We start from the raw sequence: 18,167 nt of genomic DNA, 5'->3' as shown, positions 1-18,167 counted from the left end.
GCAGAGAGAACTTGCTGGCATTTCGGATCTGGACTACCCGTATGGGTGGGACCAGTCTGATATGCTTCAGATATGTTCTCTCTGTAATGGCACAAGATGAGCTAAAACCAGCTTGAGTTCTGAGCGGGGACCTACCGAAGGGCAGGCTATTTCAGTTGCTGTCCGTTCTCAGAATACTCTTGCGACCCGTTTTTTCTCTCCAAGAGAAGAGAAGAGATAAGATAAGGACCAAACTACATAAAATTAAAATTCACAGGAACAGGCTTATAGGCCAAGAAGCCACAAAAAAAAAATCGCATTATTGGTTTGTCTATCAGAATATAATTATACTTTGCCAGTTTCTGTGTAGTGGTATCAAGAGTGCTCTGCGACAGAGCTCCGTTGGATTAAACCGCCTGCTGTCTGGCCTTCCAGTATACCTAGCACACAGTCACCATTCATGTGCTCACCTAGTGCAATCCAAAACAGGTAGCTAGAAGGAGAACACATGGGTTTAAAATTCTGCCCGGAAGCATTATAATGAGAAAAGTTAGTACTGTATACTAGTTACTTCCTGTCCCCTTTCCGATTTCAGGAAACGAACCCTCTCAGTTAAACATATATAGACTGTGAAAAATGTGTAGACAAACTTATATTCCGATTATATGTAAATCAGTAGGAAAATAGGTGTGTTGGCTTGCTATGGGCCATGCTCGGCTGATCTCAATGTGGTTAAAGCTTTGTGTTACCATACTGGCAGCGTATGTTCCAATTTTACCCCATTTTCTGGTTTAAATTTTCTGCTTCATTGTAATTTTAACTTCATAGCTCTCACATTCTATTTGTTATATTGTAGTTCATCATTTCTGTCACTTGCTCTCTTTCATTTTCTGTTCTCTGTCTGTTTTGGATACGTTGGCATTGTCTACGAAATAGCTTGTTTTCACCCTGTTTTCTTTCTTTTCTTACACGCTCCAGTTTTTTCTCTGTTTTTGAACCCAACACTGAACTATTTTTTTTATTAAACCTCTTCATAAGAAGTCTTATTTCTGCAATTTTCCTACCCCTGGGTTTTCTACCTTCCCTATGTCTTCTAACTTGATCGTTTGCCCCCCAGGAGCTGGTAAAAGTACACAGGAGTCTGATGATGGAGATTACCGATTCAATCAACCACAGAAACAGCCTGAACCTTCACATGGTCTTCCTGACATACAAGGAGAGGTAATAGTTCTCCTCCAGGGCCCTCAAACTGTTTAATTCTGTAGATAAATATATTTGATTGAGTGTTTATTCTTTCCCCTTTATTTTCTCTCATGATGCAGATATTATTTGGACACCCTGTGTATTTGCACTTGTGATTTGAAAAGGCCCTATTCAACGTGATGTAGTAATATTAATTTAGTTGTACCCTGTGGATGTCAGAATGTATCGCTAATCATTACTTTTTCCCGTTAGACTTCTCATCTATGGGGAATACTGCAGCCACGTGGAATCTGCCATTTCAGACTTGGATAATATTTCTAAGACCAGAGAAGATGTGAAATTAAAACTAGAGGTAAATGGGTTGGGAGAGGGTTAAGTAATAGTTCTGTACAACAAAATGCGGCTTTAACTCTATTACATGAGATTTGTCCCTATTTATGAACGATAGTCCCTGTTTTGAGCCCAAATCTCCCTGTCTCTCTTTTCTATCCTAATTTCCCTTATTTCCAGGTGCTCCATATTGCAGTGTGTCTGAGCTCCACTGTATTGTGTCTTTAAACTACAACAATTGTATTTAGAAATCAATCTGTGCAAATGAGATACATTGTTCGTTTTCTACATATTAGTTAGATACATTGTTATTGGTAAGTCTCCTAAAATTTCTCAGAACAATCCTGACCTTGACTAAACCCCTAGACACACCTCTACAATTCATGTGTCAATCTTTGTCCATTCAAAATGTTGAGATGTTTGCATGATACTGTTTTTTTTTTTTTGCCAAACAGACTCTAGAGGTTAAACCTAGTGTGCTAGCTAGTGGACACAACAAGTTAAATCAGGAAGAAACTTGTAAGAGAGTAGTTTATGCACCATAAGATTCTCTTAAGAGGAACATGTTAATGTCAGGGTAGGATTGAAGTATGATGATGTCATGATCGGATGTAGTATTTGTACAATGCATAAAAAAATATTAGGATGGATTCTTAAAAAAATTATTTCCTGCAACACAATACTTATCAAGGTAGGTTTATCTCCTGCAGTGATTATTTACACACATTGCTGTTGCTTTGCTGACTTTGCAGTGTGATGCACAGTTATTTACCGTAAATACTCGAGTAGAAGCCGACCCGAATATAAGCCGAGGCCCCTAATTTTACCCCAAAAAACTGGGAAAACTTATTGACTCGAGTATAAGACTAGGGTGGGAAATGCAGCAGCTACTGGTAAATTTCTAAATAAAATTAGATCCTAAAAAATTGATATTAATTGAATATTTATTTATTACAGTGTGTGTATATAATGAATGCAGTGTGGGTGTGTGTATGAATGCAGTGGGTGTGTGAGTGATGTGTGTGTATGAATGCAGTGGGTGTGTGTAGCTGAGCCTTGGTTGGGGGTGGGCAATTTTTTATTTTTTTTATTTTAATAATTTTTTATTATGATTATTTTTTATTATTATTATTTTGTATTATTGTTTTTTATTTTATTTAATTTTTGTTCATCCCCCCTCCCTGCTTGATACATGGCAGGGAGGGGGGCTCTCACTCCCTGGTGGTCCAGTGGATGGGCACTGTGTAGGAGGGGGCTGGCTGAGAGTTTACTTACCTCTCCTGCAGCTCCTGTCAGCTCCCTCCTCCTCCGCGCCGGTCCGTGCAGCTCCCTCTGTCAGCTCACACTGTAAGTCTCGCGGCCGCACTATGACCCCGCGGCTCTCGCGAGACTTACACTGGGAGCTGACCGAGGTGCTGAACGGACCGCCGCGGAGCAGGAGAGGTAAGTAAACGCTCTGCAGCCCCCACAGCCCCAGTCTGTATTATGGCAATGCAAATTGCCATAACACAGACACTGACTCGAGTATAAGCCGAGTTGGGTTTTTTCAGCACAAAAAATGTGCTGAAAAACTCGGCTTATACTCGAGTATATACGGTAAGTGATCTCCCAAAAATGCCAGAATTTTGTTGGATTCTGTGAAGCGTCTCTGTAATACCTTCAACTCTCTCCTTCGCCCACCTCAAGCCACCCAGCTACAGAACAGGAGGTGGCTTCGCTTCTCCTCTCCTCTCGTCCCACCACCTGTCTTCTTGATCCAGTACCTTCCCACCTTATCTGATCTCTCTCCCCTTGTCTTGTACCATCCTTAACACAGATCCTGAATTGCTCTTTCATCTGGTGTTATCCCTGCTCCCCTTAAGAATGCTACTGTCGTACCCATTCTAAAAAAAGCCATCCCTAGACCCGTCTTCCCCTTCCAACTATCGTCCCATATCCCTGGTTCCTTTTTCCTCAAAACCTCTAGAAAGACTTTACTCGTATGACTTCCTAAATTCCAACTCCCTCCTCGATCCTCTTCAATTTGGCTTTTCTCCCCCCCCATGGAGACTGCTCTTATTAAAGTTACAAATGACCTAATCACAGCTAAATCCAAAGGCCACTACTCCATACTACTTCTTTGCTGCCTTTGACACTGTTGATCATGGCCTTCTTCTCCTAACTCTTCAATCTCTTGGTCTCTGTGATACAGCCCTCTCATGGTTCTCCTCCTATCTCTCCCAACGCTCCTTCAGTGTCTCTTTTTCCAACAACACCTCCTCTCCTCGTCTTGTCTCAACCCTCCAAGGTTCAGTTCTTGGTTCCCTTTTGTTCTCTCTCTATACTGTCTCTCTTGGAAAACTATTTAATTTTGATTCCACTACCACCTGAACGCTGACGACACCCAGATATATCTCTCCTCCCTTGACCCCTCCCAATTGCCTCTCTTCTATCTCTGATTGGATGTCCTCCCGCTTTCTGAAATTCAATCTCTCTAAGACTGAGTTTCTTATTTTTCCTCCTTCACTCTCCCTGCAGGTTGACGGTACCTGCCTCACTGTCATTTTTGATCCTGGCCTCACCTTTGCACATTATGTCCAGTCTGTTGCTAAAAACCTGTCGATTCCAGCTTAAAAACTTTGCCCACATACGCCCCTTTCTTAAGCAAGATGCTGACAAGGAGCTTGTTCATGATCTAGTATTCTCTCGCATGGATTACTGTAATTCCCTCCTAATTGGTCTCCCCAGAAGCCGTACTGCCCCCCTACAAACTGTGATGAATGTTACTGCCAGGGTGATCTTTCTCTCCTGTGGCTCCTCTCACACCCCACCACTTTGTCAATCCTTACACTGACTTCCTGTATCCTATAGGTGTCAATTTAAAATACTAACCCTTACCTATAAAGCCCTAACCAACTCTAGCCCCTCTTACATTTCTTCACTGGTGACCTCCTCCTGTCTGATCCTCGCACCCTTACTGCAAATTCACACCTGCAAGACTTCTCACGGGCGGCTCCTTTCCTTTGGAACAGTCTCCTTCTTGCTGTCAGACTCTCCCCTAGTCTTCAATCCTTTAAGAAGTCCCTTAAAACCCATCTTTTTAGGAATTCTTATGGCTTCCAAGAGTAACTTCTATCTCTCAAATCTTCCTCTTGCTCTCTCCTAAAGGGCCACACTCCACTCTCACCTCCAGTTCTGCTACTTTCCCACCATGTCTATTTGCTGTCTCTCTCAATACCCTTCCTATTGTATTTTTATACCCCCACCTCCTCTAGATTGTAAGCTCGTTTGAGCAGGGTCCTCAACTACATATTGTTCCTGCTACATTTTGTTATTGTCTCATTTGGTAAATTCCCCTCTTATTGTAAAGCGCTGCGAAATAAGCTGGCGCAATATAAATAATAACCAATAATAATAACTAATTTTTTGGCACTGCATGATCTGCCCAAAATTAATGTAATTTCAATACTTTTCATGCTTCCTTATCCTAATTCCTTGCACAGATGTAAAACCGTAAAGCACTTTCATTTTCAACTGGATATTTATTATAATTTATTTGTGGTGAGCTACAGCTCTCTAAGGACTTGCATTTTGAGCGTCTGTTGTTGACACTAGGCTGCTAGTGATAAACAGGATGTTGGAAAGTCAATGGCTAATTTTATGTAACACTTAGAAAAAGGAAGTGTGCACATGACTTGGCTGCTGCAAGACTATTTAAGGAGAATCTTACAAAATAATAAACTATACTGTGTTGAATAATTATAAGTCAAATGAATATGCAATGGTAACGTAAGTTTAGTTCCAAAGCAGATCTACAGCCAGATCACCCTTATTAAAGATGGGCAGCCGCACTGCAATGCATCTCAGTTGTAAGTCTGCCCTCTGACTCTACACCTAGTATTACCACACTGTGTATGTTAAAAGGGACACAATTGTCACCAGAACAACTATAGCTTAATGTAGTTGTTCTGGTGAGTAGAACCATTCCCTACAGGCTTTTTGCAGTAAACACTGCCTTTTCAGAGAAAAGGCAATGTTTACATTACAGTCTATGGAGCGCTGGCCATTCCTCAGAAGGCTGCTAGAGCTGCTTTCTATAGCATGCAGCACTGACATTCAGTGTCTATATCCTCTGCAATGAGACACTGAGCTTTCCTCATAGAGATGCATTGATCTCTATGAGAAGACGCTGATTGGCCAGGGCTGTGTTTGGCTTGTGCTGACTCTGCCCCTGATCTGCCTCCTTGACAGTCTCAACCAATCCTATGCTTTCCTTTGTGTTAGCATTGTGATCGGCTGAGTTCACCACTTCTGATGATGTCAGCCAAGCAGGCAGATCAGGGGCAGAGCCAGACTGGAATAACGGTAAGATTTTACTATACTTAGGGGGGGAAGTTGGGGGATAGATGGTGGTTTTAACACTATATGGTCAGAATAAAAAAGTTTGTGGTCCTGACCCTATAGTGTTTGTTTAATGTTCCCACCCGCTGTAATTCAATATATTATACATTATTGTCTTGTAGGTTTTGATTACATTGACACTCTTCATGTGCTTTTCATTAACATGTAAATTGTAGACAATCTTGAAATAAGTAACAGTCAGGTTTGCATGTTACTAAATATGTAAAATTAGGAAATATTTTATTTACCCTCCCCCTGCGTCACTGAAAGTGCTTTCATCGTAAGGCTGTACAACACACTGCATGTAAAACTCTATATCCCAAAATAAGTGAATGGAAACACACAGGAATACTGCCCGTGCATGTGCTGCTCCCTGCATTTCAAATGTCTTAGTAGGGATCGGTTTGGTACAAATGTAAGTCACTGAAGGAGATTTGTGATGCCAGTGATTTAGCAAGAGAGACACCTATATAGATTTTCTGCATTTCACATATATTCTTCTTTTCTTTATTGGCTCTTACCAATATTTCTATATTTGACTCTTTGTTTTGTTTACTGTATATAGCACTGGCTTTTCATTAGAATTTTTCCAATTTTTAGTGTCTTCTTACTTTTAGTTTTCATTTGGGACAATAAAGGCTGTTGGACAAATCGTTTTCATTTAGGACTGATAATTCCACTTCAGGAAACAATAGATCACTGTTAATAATATTCCGTATTGCCATACTTTTCTTAACCACTGACTGTAATTTGTTATAGAACAATGCAATCCTAAAATACTTGAAGATCCATCGAAAAAAGAAACGTGTAAGGAATATTATTCCTTACTAGAACCTTCAGATAAAGCCCTTTCAGCAGCCTAATATATGATGTTGGTTATTATCCTTGACCAAACCAATATGAGGCATCTTAGATCAACGTTTGTATTTAGCTGTTAATTAATACTCCTGGGATCATACGTTTTATTCTGCCTATTTTAGGTACATTATAATAATTTTTTTAGTGAATCTTTTAATGAAAGGGCAATTTAGTTGTTATTGGCTTAGAACATCACTGCTGTATTTATTTTATATCCCCAAACAGGTTTATTTCAATATGTGGAGTACACACAGGATTTTATTTTAAAAATTGCTACATTGTTTGTTATGATACATTTGGTAATCCCAATGGGTATGTAAGATTAAACAAATCTCATACAGACTGTTAGATATATAATTTTAGAAATGTCGATTTTACTTTACTGTAAACTAAAATAGTCTAAAAACGTAGAATAACGGGCAGAGAGCAGAGCAGCACTGTCTGCATTGCTCTCACTAACATGTCCATCTAAGGTCTCTGTTGGGTGAGGGGTTGGTAGTAAGATTGAGGGCACTAACTACAAGAATACAACCTCCTGCCCCACAGTGTAGATTATATTCATTCTATTTCTACATACCTGTGTAGTATCTCTTTCACAGCCACTATCCTTGCCACTGGACTCCTACTTACCGATAGGGATATTACAATTTCATATCTAAGAATTATTGATGCGTCATCACCCTTTCAGGACCATTGAAAACCTAGAGATTTCAACTCCTTTCATTAACTGATTACTACACTGCACTATTGGAAATGAACTTGATGTCCCATCACCAAATTGGCCATTTTTTTTGTCGAGAATTCTTGTTTGCACATATGTTCTGGTAATCAGTCTGGATTGCAATGGGGTAATAAAACATATCATTTAAGTAACTATTCTATGGTTTCTAATTGTTCTTATATACAATGCTCATTATTGGGTCAAAATATAGAAGACCTGCAACCATAAAGCTCATTATTCATGCAAAGTTTGAGTGTTACAGTTACCATGTTCAAGTACCATTAACAATTTATCCTGAGAAACACATTCTACAAAGAAGCAAATTCTGGACTCTTCCTTGACCTATCTTGATGAATTACATTCAACATGTAAATTCAGAATGCAATAATGGAAATTAAAGTTAAGGACCAAATAGACCAAGTAGTACTAATCACATAAGATCCACAAATTTTGAATGGGCCTTTCCTGCTGGGTCTGCTATTGAACACGGTGCAGGTCTCCAATAATTGGTGTCTGAGGTCATCAAAATAAGCACAATAATTTAGTGCGGGGCTCCAATATAACTGCTTCATAGTTAGATAAATCAGAAACTTCAGGCCCAAGTTCAAAGTATAAAAATTCTCTATATTGCATATCAAATTCACGCCACACTTGGGGTCTGATGCAGTCAAACAATGGGAAGCATTTCTTGCACACAGATGCACATAATCATAGGTAATCATACCTATAATTACGTGTTTGCAAAACATGTTGCATTGGTTGTCTGCGTACAACAGACCCCGTGTGGCACCATTTTTTTATAAGCATTAAATATCATTTTTGTACTTTGAATTTGGGGCTGCAGTTCCTGAAGTAGTCATCCCTCTAATTACTGTGCTTGAAAACATGAGCCAAAAATGTGCAGTTAAGGGACATTGTGGGAGACATGCAAGGTTGTTCTTAGTCTTTTTTATTCTCTCTTAACAGGAGTGTTCGAAACGTGCGAACAATGGAAAGTTCACTCTCCGAGACCTCCTGGTTGTTCCTATGCAGAGAGTTCTAAAATATCATTTGTTACTCCAGGTAAGATCCTTTTGTTAAACTTTCTAAGAATGTTGGAAAACTCCACTCCAACATATAATTAACCAGGACCAAGTGGGGAGATGTGAATCTAACAGACCACAAAAACAAACAAGTGATCAGCACAACAAACAATAATGTTAGATACATACATACATACATACATACATACATACATACATACATACATACATACATACATACATACATACATACCTATCTATCTATCCTAAAGCAAAGTACTCATGCCACACCAAGCATTGTGTTTGCTGTTTAGACGTGTGATCAGATAGAGGGCACAATCAGCGTGTGCTCCAATCCTCGTTCTCAGTGGAACTGCTTATATCCGCACCTCTGCTTCATACACAGCTGTAGCAACTGGGACGTTCAGACTGCTGCGTATCCCTGTGAGGCATATAATCAAAATGACCTTTCTGGAGATTATTGTATCACTATCATGCTGTCTGTTATACTATTATTGCAGTCCTGTCCCCCAATCTGGTGAGAAGTTGTCAAGAGTAATCTGTATCATATCGATGAGAGCAATGCCTAAGCGTGAAAAATATAATAAATACCCTTCAGTCCCTTATCATATGAGCATTAAAGCAATTCCTTGCAGCCACAGTTGCCACACACGGCAAAACTAAAACCTTCTAAAAATTAGACCTCAAAGTTGTCAATTAGACAATATTCCACAACTTAAGAATTGTTTTCTAAGAGACCCAGGCACTATGTGAATGACCCAGTATAAATGTTTAAATGCACATTAATTCAGTACAACGGTATAAGGCTGTGTATAAAAAGAGATACTCATACATGCCAATACTTAGAGAGTCCCTGTACTGGTAAAATTCTAAGTGTAAGGAAAATCCATAGGGATCTGACGGGCATTTAAAATCCCTACAGAGTTAAAGACTCCATTCCAATAATCACCTATGGGTGGTGTAAATGTTTATCACTCATGCACACAACATACTTTATAACCCCCTCATCTGCAACATTGTAGCACCAGATAGATACCTGAGATTAAATAAAAAGGCTTATTAAGCATTTTATCTAAACAGATTACACACTGAGGCCACAACACTATTAATACGTGTGTCCGCCTGTATATATATTGGTGGTAAATCCTAATAAGAACTGGTAAGGCTCTGGAAAGGTGTAGTCATACATAAACAAAGGTTACAGGATGACCAACAAGCTATCTCATGCAGTGAATAATATGTGTCCTTTTTGTAATTTTTTTTTTTGTATGGGAAGCATTTTTAATAAAAGTAAAACAAATTTGCCCATATTGTTTGTCAGGCTAAGGCATGTCTGGAATCTGAATCACACTGCTCTATTGTACATTTTCAACCTTATTGTAATAACTGTATCTTTCCTCAGGGGTATATGGAGACTGAGAAATATATTTTACAAAAGCTACAAGGAAGTCAAAACAGACCGTTAGAACAATACAATACTGACAGGGCAGGGACAGCTAATGTTTGGCAATCTGCAGTTAGATTTCCCATAATGCTCAGCTTGAAAAGGAAATACATTGGATATAATACTAAAATTGTGGAGAATTCACATAGTAATAGCAAATTCTAGTCAAAAATGGATGAAAATGAGAAATTCTTCAATTTTTTTTTACATTTTTTTCATAACGCCTGGTTTATACAATTGAGGCTTAAAATGCATCTATAAAAGAGAAACTGTGATTGGCTGCCAAAATAAATAAAGAGGCGCGCTCACTTGTAAGGCATTAACCCAAAGGGTGATGATTGGCTCCGTCATGGGGGAATATGGTTACCTGAAGCTATTCCTCTTGCTATCACTGTGTTGCGCTTTTCATCTCTATCTAGCTCTTCAGCTACAGCATGCATCCGAACACAAAATGGGGTTGTTTTAGATCCTCTCGCTTATCTATTAAGCAGTACTTATTAAGATGTCTATTACCCTCTGTCTATTAAAAAGACACGTGGAGAAAAATGTGGAGATGAAAGCTTCTATGTTGAGTCTCATGTATCTTCTAATTACACTGGAGTTTCAATTAAATTCCAGCCCAATTTATGAGTTTTAATAAAGATTCTATCTTTAGGAAAAACTCACAAGTGACAGTGCCGCTTTAATCTTGACAAGCATGTTATTGATGATTTACCCACCCTTAGTAATATGTTATTTCAAGATACAGCTTGTGTTACCATCAGATCTGGCGTGTATGGAAGACAATACTTGTAAGAACCGTTTTTTTTTTTTTTTAAATACATGTAGGAATCCAAAACGGTATGACACAATCCGGACACATTTGTGTACAAACCTTAGCTTCATACTTTGCATTCTTCATTCCATTCACAGGCAAAACAAATCAGACCAATACATAGTAGTTGACCATCTGATGCTCAGATTTACTTTTGGCTCTAGCCGTTTCTGAACATTCCGGCCCTCATACAAAGGCCCATTGTTTAAATCTTCCTGTTGGCTCATTCATTACTGTATAAATGAATGACTCATTGATTGTTCTCAATTCAGATATCGAGAAGTGAGGACCATGCTCTAATACGTTTATATTTCAATGTACAGTCCGTAAGAGGCTGACGATCATTCAGGTGTTCATTTAATTAGGACGAGGATATACAGTGGATGTTCCTTTTGATGGCTGTTTTGAGCCGGATTAGAAGCAGAACACAGATATAACTCACGCTGCGTCTCTGGCCTGCTGCTGATGCTGGAGAAATGTCATTTTGAAAAACAAGCGCGGATTTATCCCAAAGAACAAACTGCACACAGCGGACGGCCTTTATTTATTTCTCCTTCTTCAAATTAAATGTGTTTCAATATTTGCCGAACAGCCTCAGTGGTAGCAAATGTATTTAAAATATTCACTGCATAATAATGGCAATGCATTGCTACATATAATCTCAGCTTGTAAGTCTTTCATTGCCCTATGATCTGTGTGTAGCTTCTCATATTGCTTCATAAAACCCTTCCCAACAATTCCTCTTACTGCAAGGTATCCCTGTAGATTATCCTTTTGCTCTAAATCTAACCTTTCTGTAAAGCTTTTCTGTGCTCTGGATTATTCACTACATACAGTGTATTCTGTAGATCCATATTATGTTTTACTGTCCCCTTTCTATAACTATTACTTGCTATATAGTACTTTGTGGTTTTAGTTTAAATAGCTGTTCTTTTAGTGGAGCGATGATGTGACCATGAAAACTAATGATAAGGTGCCTCTGATTGCACCACATTTTGCCCCATAGTTGACACTTTGTTCATGACTCTCCTGTAATTGAAATTTAGGTATGTTGCAAGTTAGTCATTTAAATTCCACAGTAGGCTTGTACTCAGTGGTTTAAATTTACCTGTGTCTATTGATGTAACCAGCAGTACTTAAATTTACAAAAATCCAAGATAGTTCGCACTCATAGGACCTGCTAAAAATGTATGATGTTAAACTGAAATATTGATGTCAGATAAAAGCCAAGTTTTAGAGGAAAAAAACCCATGCGTGCTGACCAGCTTTGGATTTTCAGTTGGTCTAAGTTTAGCCTAGGTACATTAGAAGAGAGAGACAATATAATTATAAAACATAGGGAAAATGTATATAATAACTCTTATTTGGCAACTTATAAACCATATAATAGGCATATATAGCTTTATGGGCAATCTGAAGCTAGTAATTAGATTGTGATGTGTGATCTCCAAGTTTGTGCTATGACTTAGTCCCAGTTGCCTTAGCCCCCTCTAGGTGTGGGATTGACAGGCCTAGTCTCTGAAAGAAAACCTCTGAATACCCTGAGGAGGACAAAGTAAATGATGCATCTCACTGTGGAACCACTATAGAGCTGTCTATTCCCCTGCGATATTTGATCTAAAATTCTTGCAGTCGTTTAGCGATTAGTGCCAGTTTCCTCTTCTCCATTAGTACCACAAATGGAGGGTCAGCATAAATTGCCACTGGGCAACCTTCAAATTGGATGTGACCTGTCTCTCTTGAGTGGGACATGATAGCGGACCGTGCTGCCAATCCTTAGTGGACTCTGCATGCAGACCGTAACATCGCTTGACTATCACCTCCCTGCAGGCCCGTGCAGGCTACCATATGCTGGATGAAGGGCAACACGGCATCCCTCCCAATTTGTTCCTGTATACCTTGGAGGTGGATAATCCAGCATCTATGTCTGGAGTCAAGCGCCGTCACCGCTCGGGTAAGGTTTTATAACTGGTGGGCTAGGGTATTCTTGGTGGCTTGCAGCTGGTTCTTTTGGATGTTCTCTCTGGACTCAACCTCGTTGGGTGCTCTCAGATCTGTTTGTGTCTCTTGAAGGTTGCCCCTCCATACCTTACTCAGGTCTATCAAGAGATTTTTGATATCTTGCTTTGTGGCCAGCTAGGAGTCCTCATCCGAGTTGAACTCGTGGTGTATGTCACCCACTAGAGGCAAAGTAAGTGGCTTTTCATCTCGGGACTCCTCCGAGGCCTCCTCTTTGCTCTGCGCCTCAGGCGCCATCTTGGACACATCTGGTATGTTAGGCCTCTCAAAGAGAACCAAATATAAGTTAATCTCGGGGCCTCTGGATAACAAAATAATTTGTGCATACACCCCATAGTGTCCTCTGGGGGGGAGACGTGAAAAATAGGCTTGATAAAGCTTATGGTGCAGATTTTCTGCTTTTTTGCACGACTGGATAGGCGCTCCTCAGTTAGGCGTCTGTGCTGCTACTCAGTCGCCCACCCCCACCCAATGAACCAATTTCAGTAATATTACATACAATGAATGCTTAACATTGACGTCAGATAATGAGCTCCATTTGCCACCTCACAAAATCAGGCACTGTCGATTGAATTGTTCATAATATTAGTTAACATTTGAGGCTCTAGTGCTTGAATTTTTGCACAGGTATTCTTCTTCAGCTCTTCAAGTGTACACGATTTGTTCACATACACCCACTCCTTCAGATATCCCCACAGGAAGTAATCAGGAGCTGAAAGGCCAGACAAACGTGTTGCACAATAAATTTGGGAAATTCCTAAAAATGATCTGCTCGCCTAACAGTTGTCTCAATAGGTCCATTGTGGTCCTGGTTACTTGGGCAGTAGCCCCATTCTTAGGGAACCACATTTCTTGCATTGAAGTGTTGGCAGTAAGCTATTTTTGTCAAAAGCATCTATCGGTCATTTTGAAAATACAGTTCCCCTATTTTTACTTGTTGTTCCTTTGTGAAATTACCCATGGTGAATCTCCCATGGCTCACTAATAAAATGTACCTGTAACAAAATAATTTAACTAATAACAAAAAAGATATTTACCTTTTTAAATCCTACTCTGAATTTTGGCCCATCCTGTATGTACAGTATATCTGTTCTCGCTTGCCATTCCACTCTAACGCTCATCTTATTATTCAATAAAAGCAAGGTGCAGAAGAAAATTCGTTATAACATTGATTTACTTATGCACGTTCTTTTCTATGTTGTTTTAGGAGCTTGTGAAACACACTACTGATCCTACGGAAAAGAACAACCTGCGCGTGGCACTGGATGCAATGAAGGTATCCGTACTGTAATGCTCTCTCCTTTTTTATTGCAACTTAATTAGAACTGAAATAGAAATGCCATGTTGGAGAGGAGTCACCATGATCAGGGAGATTAAATGTAAATATCAGAATGGAATTGTGTTAAGCCATTGCACACTGCTGTTTGCTCCTTGCTGGCTTTATAATACCAGGGAGTAACATTGATCACATTTTAGTCTTGTCAAATTAAATGCAAAATAACTAAACTATTTGCCATCTGTGTGTAGTGAGTTACATGTTAAATGCTGTTAAATGGATGTAAAACTTTGTCCCTAATTTTTGACAACTTTATAATACGCATGTACTTGTATTCATAACATTTCAATAGAGTTCACAACAATGAAGTGTGTTATTGCCCTAAATGTTCTTTTACGTAGCCTTTCACCATCAGAATTAGGATTAGGATGAATTGTGCATCCTGCATATTTCGTACCACAAACATATTTTGTGTAGAAAAGTTGTGGTAAATATATGCACAATACAGTTGTAAATTCGCACATATACACAGTGCAGTCTTAACTTGCTTGCACTGATGTCAATTGATGCCACAACAATTGGAATGATTATGTTCATGCAGCGTCCGTTCTTTGATGATGGCAGTCTCCTACAGCATATGCACAGTACTTCTACAACTCGTTTTGATGCGAGATCAGGGATTGGACGAGGTCGGCCAACCACTTTCTGATTTATCCATATGTCACTGAATTTGAAGTTCTAGGAAGCCCTTTAGTAGAGACACCTGCTAAGCGGATGTGTACTCTTGTTGCCTTAACTTTTTACATGTTTTAAAATCCACAATTTTTAATGTATTAAAAAGACTAATGAAACTCCTGAACGCCTGTTAAATCAGATATTGGTATGTTCCTGCTTCACTTAGTCTAATTTACTGAAAAATAATAATCCCTCCTCCTAACAATAATATAGAGGGATTTTAAAACACGTTTAAATGTTGGTTTATATTTTCTAGACCGGCATTTGTTCTCCACAAGGTTAACGCTGGCTGACTTTGCTGCTAATAAATGAATATAGCTTATTTAAGAATTAACGGAGGGAGAACAACTGTTTTGGCATTGTATTACAATTTAAATGGTTTAATAAACCTTGTTTGCACAAAAGCAATTGCCATAAATATTTATACAGGGTGGCTTTCATTAAGATTGTCAGTAGCAGCTACTCTGGATTTTAAATATATATTGTTTTTTTTTGTTTTTTTTGCGCAGTGTCAGCAAGCAATATATTATCTGTTATACTATGCAATATTGTTTTCGCAAATATCTCTTCCACATGCTACATACGGGAAATTGTATGCAGTTGTTGGGAACTGCAAATTTTAGGACAAAACTGCAATTGTGCGAAATAGCTGAGTTGGAGAATTTTATAAATGATACAATCAATAAGTAGTGAACCACTATATAAAAAACCCATAAAATATAAAAAACACTTATATTAAATTATGGTAGAGATGACTTCTTATATCAAACTTAAAAAAAAAAAAATCAAAATAATTTACAATAGTGTAAAAACGTAGGTAAAATTTTTATAGAAAACCTAAAATTAGAATTTCAGAGCTAATAGACCTAGCTCTGGTGCGGTGTGGTCGCTTTTTGCACATCTGCACTTTGGGGAGCAACTCTTCAAATTAGACACTAGCCAACTGCATTGTAAACTCTCTTGCAGTTCTGGCTTCTACTGGGGAGAGGCAGTATAGGAATTCAGACTGAATTCATAAGATACGGATGCTTACAAAATACATGTTTGTGTTGACAACATATTTAAAGCACATTGACTACAATAGCTTTACTGCTCTTACAATGTGAGTCTCACTTGTACATTGCACTGACAGGAAATACTGTAACTACTTACATTTGCAGCCCTTAGGTAGGTACCACAACTAAAGGATCAGAACAGGAGTAAGAATGTGCACAAACAGAAAAGAAATATAAAGTCTCCCATCTACCTTCTAGGCTGTAATCCTCAAATTTGTACATATCTCCCGTTATAGGGGTTTCAAATAAACTCTATATAGTTAGAAGTATTTGTTTAGTGCCGATTTTCTCATAGTAAATTTTAAAGTTACTTTCAACTCCCTATTATATGCATAAATATGTTTCCTGTGTATAGTAATCCATTTTATTAGTATAGCCAATAGACTAGGAAAATGCACTGGATTCATGTCAAATAGGACACTGGCTACAAATTACAGATGTCCAGTACCTTTCCTTTGATACTGTACTCTTCTTTACTCCATTTGTGTTCTTCCTGTAGGATTTAGCACAGTACGTCAATGAGGTGAAGAGAGACACAGAAACACTGAGGGAAATTGACCAATACCAGCATTCCATTGAGAACTTGGTATGTATTTTGGCATCATAGATGTGGTACAACTCTTCTATAAACCAAATTATGCTTCATGACAGTTAAGGCTTGGAAAGGTGACCAGTTTTTCCAGAGTGGGGCTTTAATTTGAGCCACCACCGGCTATTTTCCTTTTAGAAAAAAACAAATTAACAAAAAAAAAACATTATTTTTGCCATAGAGATAACCAGATCGTTTTTAGATCCTTCTCTTTCAATGTATTATTTAGATAACCGAGATAATATTATTAGATAAAGGCTGTCAAACATATTTCCTATTAAAGGCTGAAAAAAGGTGAATGAACGTCTGGATGGACAAAAGGTAAACATCAAAAAAACAACCACACCAAACAAAAAAAACATATTTGCATTTGTATATATACAAAATATATATACAAAAGATTGAGGTTTCAGTCCCTGTCGGGGGCTATGGTTTATGTATTCCAAGACTGTGAGTGCAGCTAAGTACCTGGTCTATTTTTGCATCTGTTTGCCCCCTGGAACGGCACCCAGCAAATTAATCATATTTTTTGACATGAGTGCAAGTAATTTGTATTATCTAAATATCTATATATATATCTCATCACCCCTTTATGTCTGGCTAACCATGTGTGTCTCTAATCGTAAACGTTTGTATCTTTCGGTAACCCACTTTGTCTATTGCCCTCTGTCTTTGTGCCCTCTTCATATCTGCACCACTGTTGTATCAAAATACCTCCTTCATTGTGTCTCTGGGACCCTCATTTTTTCTATCCCTCTCATATCAGCCCCCTCTTTATGTCTTAACCCTCATTTACTGCTTAGCGCCCTAATTATATCAGCTTTTATAATGATTCATTTTACTTTACATAAGCCCCCTTACTTATGTTAGCCCCCATATGTCTCTCAGGGGACATATTTTTTTATTAGTGTGTTATGTATACAAGATACGTTTTAATATGAGCAAACGGGAGATAACAGATTAACACACACTAATATTACAAGCTTACCTGCCAGACATCCACTTAATAGCTATATTAAACTTGTTTTTAAACTTTTACCCTTATCCTTTATCTTTACCCAGAATAATTTACAAGTGAGTGTCATATTGGACAATGTGTGCAATCAAATATGATATTTTAAGTGTAGTATTGTGAGTTACCAGTAGGGGGTAGCATAGCACTACTGGAATGACTGTTAAAAATGTGCTCTCAGCTTTGTCATTTGATTAAATACCACTGTAAAACTGTCCCAAAATGTATCAAGCTTTGAGTTCTCCTTATTTGCTCTGTGTCGTTTTATTGTGTGAGCCATGTCGATCAAGTGGGAGAATGTCCTAGAAATGTTGGAGAGGAGTGCTAGAGAGCATTTACCAAAAATTTAAGTAAAATTGAATCAGAAGGTATCTTGGATTTAAGATTATCTGTAATTTTAGAACAATCTAAATTGTAATCTGAAGAGGATTTGTACGGCATGCAAGCAGGCTCTCCAATGACTACTGGGGACACGTGAAGAATAATCCGTTAATGAATCTTCATATGAACGTGTATTTCACATAAATAGAGAAACATCTGTTTCTATGTTCTTGGGTTGAATAGGGTCCATGTGAACTGAGGTGGCCTTCTAATGTTAGGGATGGTCCTCTATTGTTCATGTGATGGACATTCATAAACTGTTCCCCATAAATAAAATAAAATGCCAATACCCTGTTGTTTTGGTCTTCTTGAACTGCTTCAGCCTGGT

At 38.5% G+C, this 18,167-nt stretch overlaps 1 protein-coding gene across 2 annotated transcripts in view; it reads left to right on the top strand.

Annotated features, from left to right (window-relative positions):
- The window catches only part of VAV3 (vav guanine nucleotide exchange factor 3), a 199,511-nt gene that overhangs the window by 94,061 nt on the left and 87,283 nt on the right, over nt 1-18,167 (top strand). For both annotated transcript variants that reach the window (XM_063426085.1, XM_063426084.1), the window contains exons 8-12: nt 1,097-1,200; nt 1,435-1,534; nt 8,438-8,533; nt 13,999-14,067; nt 16,357-16,443. In XM_063426085.1, coding sequence (XP_063282155.1) covers nt 1,097-1,200; nt 1,435-1,534; nt 8,438-8,533; nt 13,999-14,067; nt 16,357-16,443 — 456 coding nt within the window. The remainder of the gene's footprint in view (nt 1-1,096; nt 1,201-1,434; nt 1,535-8,437; nt 8,534-13,998; nt 14,068-16,356; nt 16,444-18,167) is intronic.

This window comes from Pelobates fuscus, chromosome 7 (assembly GCF_036172605.1).
Source record: "Pelobates fuscus isolate aPelFus1 chromosome 7, aPelFus1.pri, whole genome shotgun sequence".
NCBI classification, from domain to species: Eukaryota; Metazoa; Chordata; class Amphibia; order Anura; family Pelobatidae; genus Pelobates; species Pelobates fuscus.
This window is presented reverse-complemented; position numbering and strand designations above follow the sequence as displayed.